General features: G+C 30.5%; 1 protein-coding gene across 1 annotated transcript; it reads right to left on the bottom strand.

The window, feature by feature from the left end:
• Window positions 1-1,080: 1,080 nt before the first annotated feature.
• On the bottom strand, window positions 1,081-3,111 carry LOC107949060 (dof zinc finger protein DOF2.1). The gene is made up of 2 exons (XM_016883771.2): window positions 2,836-3,111; window positions 1,081-2,139 (listed from the first exon to the last, which is right to left on the bottom strand). The coding sequence occupies exons 1-2, from the start codon at window positions 2,860-2,862 to the stop codon at window positions 1,351-1,353; spliced, it is 816 nt and encodes a 271-aa protein (XP_016739260.2). The 5' UTR covers window positions 2,863-3,111; the 3' UTR covers window positions 1,081-1,350.
• Window positions 3,112-4,471: the final 1,360 nt, after the last annotated feature.

Here is a 4,471-nt window from a genome sequence, read left to right as displayed (position 1 = left end):
CTTATAATAGAGGGGCCTTTCAGGCACCACTCGATAATTTTTTTCTTATTCATGTTTTCTTAATATTTTTCGGTGAATATATTTGAAAGGTCCTTAAATTATAGAGATTAGATTAGATTAGTCCCTCTACTATTAAAAATGATCAAATAAAGTCAAATTAGTATAGAGGTAACATTTACTGTTTAAAAATATATCATTTACTGTTTAACAGAGTTAATATTTTTAAAGTTTTTATAGTTTTATAAATAAAATCTTTTGTTTGGAATTGAAATGCAAATGAAAAAAAAAATTTAAGATATTTTTTAAACGAAAAATGTTAATCCTATTACTTATTTGATTCTTTTTAACAGTATAGGGACAAAATTGATCCACATAATAATAGATGAACTAATTTGATCCAGTCCCTATCATATAGGGACCTCCTAGGTACTTTAACCAATTTTTTTCATATATTTTCACTTATATATCAAGTGTGCCATTGGTGAGCCCAAATTGAGAAAGTCCATGAATAATTTCTTTCATTATTTTGGGCCAGTCCAAGACATATTTGTTAAACAATAAATATAAAGCTAAATTCGAATCGCGGAAGTTGCGTTACTGTTATGACTTTGTCTCTTATTGTAATTCACTAAAAAAAATAAAAGGATTTGTGATTGTGTTTTTGGTACGAATTCTTTTTTTCCCCAATAATTTCTCTCTTCCAATTTCAATCATTCAATTAGATTTTTATCTTGTCATATTAGTTTGGGTTTTAAAATTTTTGGTTCAATTTTGAGTTTATGCCATTTATGGTTTGGTCCATTCTAGTCTAAGGCTCAAGGTTTCTTCGATTAGAACATTACAGGTTTGAGTCATTTCGGATTTTAATCATTTCAAATTTAGTTCATCTTAAGTTATTTGTTCGAATGGTTAAGATTTTTTGTTGTTTTGAGTTCAGACCATTGTGTTTGAATGATTCGAAATTTTTTATTCAAATCGATTAAAGCAAGTTTATGTGAAGATTAAGCAAATCGAGTTTTTAATTTCGGGTCATAATCAAATAAACAATATGCTGTTACATTCCTAGAATCAACATGAAAGTGACCAAGAAGCAATGGTGATATAATATAATATCTAGGAAACAACAACAGCTTTCAATACCCAACTATAAGAAAATTACAGAATTAGACCCCCAAATATCTCTTCTTTTAAAAATAGCTCCAAAATTCATGCAAAATATCATTAGTTTTGTCAACCAATAATAGGGAGAAATAAAAAGAAAAATAAAAAAAAACAAAAGGAAAAGGAAAGTACTAAGGACCATTCTTGGAATTAACCCAAATGTCCTAACACTTGTTCACTTCCACTGTTCTACATCAAAGGACTATTAAGAAGTCCGTGCCAAGTTGAACTGAGTCCACTCCAATTTTCTCTCACCGAGTCAAAATCAACCATGTTATAATAATTATTCCCATGGTCACCATTGAGTTGCCATTGGAGACCCCATTGATTTTGATTCTCATCACTTTTGTTACCATCACTAACAACCTCTTGTTTCATCGCCGCTACCATACCATTCGATGTCGTCCTTATCGTTGCATCACTGATGATTTCTTCGTCATTGTTGTACGGTAACATCATCGTTTCCCCACCGCTGTTTTCGAACCCATAATTATAAAAACCCTGGAAATGGTTCTGGTTACCGAGAAGGCCGAAGCTGTTAGGGTTTCCGAGAACGGGGAGTTCATTTTCGTCGAACCCTAAGTGAACATTGGCTTGCTTTTGGAGCCTAGCAATGGCTAAGGAGAGTTCACTAGTATCAACTGGTGGGAGGTTGGTATTGGATGACATAAATAGTTGATCTTGACTCCTTTTTGATGATGTTGATGATGATGATGATGATCTTCTGTTTTTCCTACACCCTCCACCCACTGGAACATTCCTCAATGTGCCACCTTTGGTCCAATATCTCCTACATGACTTACAAAAATACCTTGGCTGTGAAAGGCTATAATTGTTGTAATAACAAAACTTGGTGTTGGTTGAATCACATCTTGGGCATTTTAATGCTTGTTCTGGTTGTGGCCTTGGTTTCCTCTCTTGTTGTTCATTTCCTTTGGTGCTAACCATCATGTTTCCCAATGTAGGATTAGGCATCTCCTACAAAATATAATCTTAGTCCAATTTTTTTCTTTTACGAGAAACGAGGATGACAACATTTAAACTCAGTTTATTTAGATGTCTAATAAAATCCTTTATTTTTCTTTTATTATTAAGATTATTAAAATTCTTTTTATTACATTTTGAAATTAAAAAAAATTAAAAAAATACTCATTGGAATATAATTTTTTTATAAAAAATTTATACTAACAATTTAGCTTACAATCTTAAACTCGAAAAATATAGGGACTGAATCCCTTAGAAGAGAAGTAAAAGGACTAAAAATTTTAAAATTATGAAAATTTCAAGGGCTTAAAAGCACATTTTGATATTTTGATTCATTTAATGCATGTTTTGTGACATTGGATGATAGATAAAAATGATGGGGATTTTGGTGTCATTAGTGGGGTCATCAAAGGAGAAAATTTGAGGATTATTTTGAATTTTTTTTTCTCTATAATTCACTAACAAAAAAAGGGTTTTAAAAAAAATTAATCAATTAAAACCCAAATGAAGCTAATCAGAACATTCAAACTAAAACTTAAAATTATAAATAATAATAAAAAAAAAACAAAGACTAAAACATGTTCCAATCTAAAATCAAATCAAAAGAACCATGACCCCAAAAAAAAAACATGAACTTGAAACTAAAACTAAAACTTTTTTATATGTATATATATACATATATATATGTACCTGGTATTGTCTGCTTGAAGGATCCATCCATGCAACAAAAAAGAAAGTGAAACTGAGAAAAAAAAAACAAAAAACAAAACCCAACACACTGCTAGAAGAATTCTAACACTCTTTGGGGGGTTCTTTGAACTAAGAACTGCAGTAGCAGAAGAAGAGGAGGAGGAGGAGGAGATATGGGGTTGTGTTTGGTAATGATAAACTCAAAGGCATGCAAAAGCAAAAGTGAAAGTGAAGAGAAAATAAGGGCAACCCTTTAATATATATAAAGCAAAGACACCCCCCCCCCCTTACCCCTATTTGAAATAAGGAAAAATAAAATTTTTATTTTTATTTATGTTTATAAGTTATTGTTTGGTTAAATTTTACTTTTAGTCCTTATATTATGCGAAAGTTGTGGATTAATATTTATATTTTATTTTGGTTAATTTTAATTCTTATATTTTTTAAATTTTTAGTGGTAACCTGAACAATAGCAATTTTGGTATTAGCCATGTGCTATATGTAAAATTATAGATTTAATTCATGTATATTATTGAATTATTCTTAGTCATTATATTTTTTAAAATTCGATAATATTTTTAGGGATAAAATGTGACACGGCATGCATCTTAATGGAATCTGAATTTAAGGATCAAACTGGAAAAATCTGCCAAGTTTCAATACTAATATGAAAAAGGTTATCAATTAAAGGACTAAATGTTATATTAAACTAAAATGTTTTAGATTACAATAGCTTTAGTTATGCTGCTTGATTTCTTTGTTGTTGTTTTGTGGGACCCTTTTGCTCGGTTGGATGCAACTATACAGTGGGGTCCAATGGGGGATTGGAGGAGGGGGCCCCACTTTTCCACCACCCATCCTCCACTGTACGTCACCATCACCATGATTGGGGCCCACAAGAAAATGCATGCAGCACAGACACAGAGGATCATAATCCACTACTACACAAAAATCATGAAAACGGTAGAAGCATAAACCTCGTGTTTCGTAAAAACAATATGACAAAAAAATCCATACCTTGTTCTTCTCTCTTTGGTAATGAAACCGCCCAATTCTTTTATTGGACCGGTAGTCAGAATCATTCATGTCATCAGTTCGTTGAGTTAATTGATTTAATTAAAAATAATTAAAAAATATTAAGAAAACTTGATTCAATTATTTAATTATTGATTTAATCAGTTTTTTAGTTCGTTCAATTGATTTGTATCGATTTTTAATCTAATCAATTTAAAATTATTCTTTGAACCGATACCTCAACTAAGGGCGAAGCTATAATTTCTTTGGAGGGGCCGAATTTGATACTAATTTTTTAGAGAGAGCTAAAAATGTATTTTTTTATTGTATTAATGCAAAATTTTATAACTTTCAAGAGAGTTTATAATTTTTTTTTTTTTGTTTTTGGAGATGGCACAATTGAATTTTAAATTTTTGGAAGAGTCAAAATGAAATTTTACCATTAAATTAACATAAAAATTGTAAATATTTAAGGGACTAAATGAAGAACTTTTCATTTAGGGGCCTCCCTCTAACCCTTGGATTTTTTTTGTCTACATTATTCCCAAAATTTGGTAATTTTTTTCCCATTTGGTCCCCAAACTTAGATTGTATTAAGGTATGATAATGTGACGTTTTGAGA

The sequence above is a fragment of the Gossypium hirsutum genome, chromosome A08, assembly GCF_007990345.1.
Source record: "Gossypium hirsutum isolate 1008001.06 chromosome A08, Gossypium_hirsutum_v2.1, whole genome shotgun sequence".
Classification (NCBI taxonomy): domain Eukaryota; kingdom Viridiplantae; phylum Streptophyta; class Magnoliopsida; order Malvales; family Malvaceae; genus Gossypium; species Gossypium hirsutum.
Note: the sequence above shows the minus strand (reverse complement) of the source record. Positions and strands in the feature narration are given on the sequence as shown.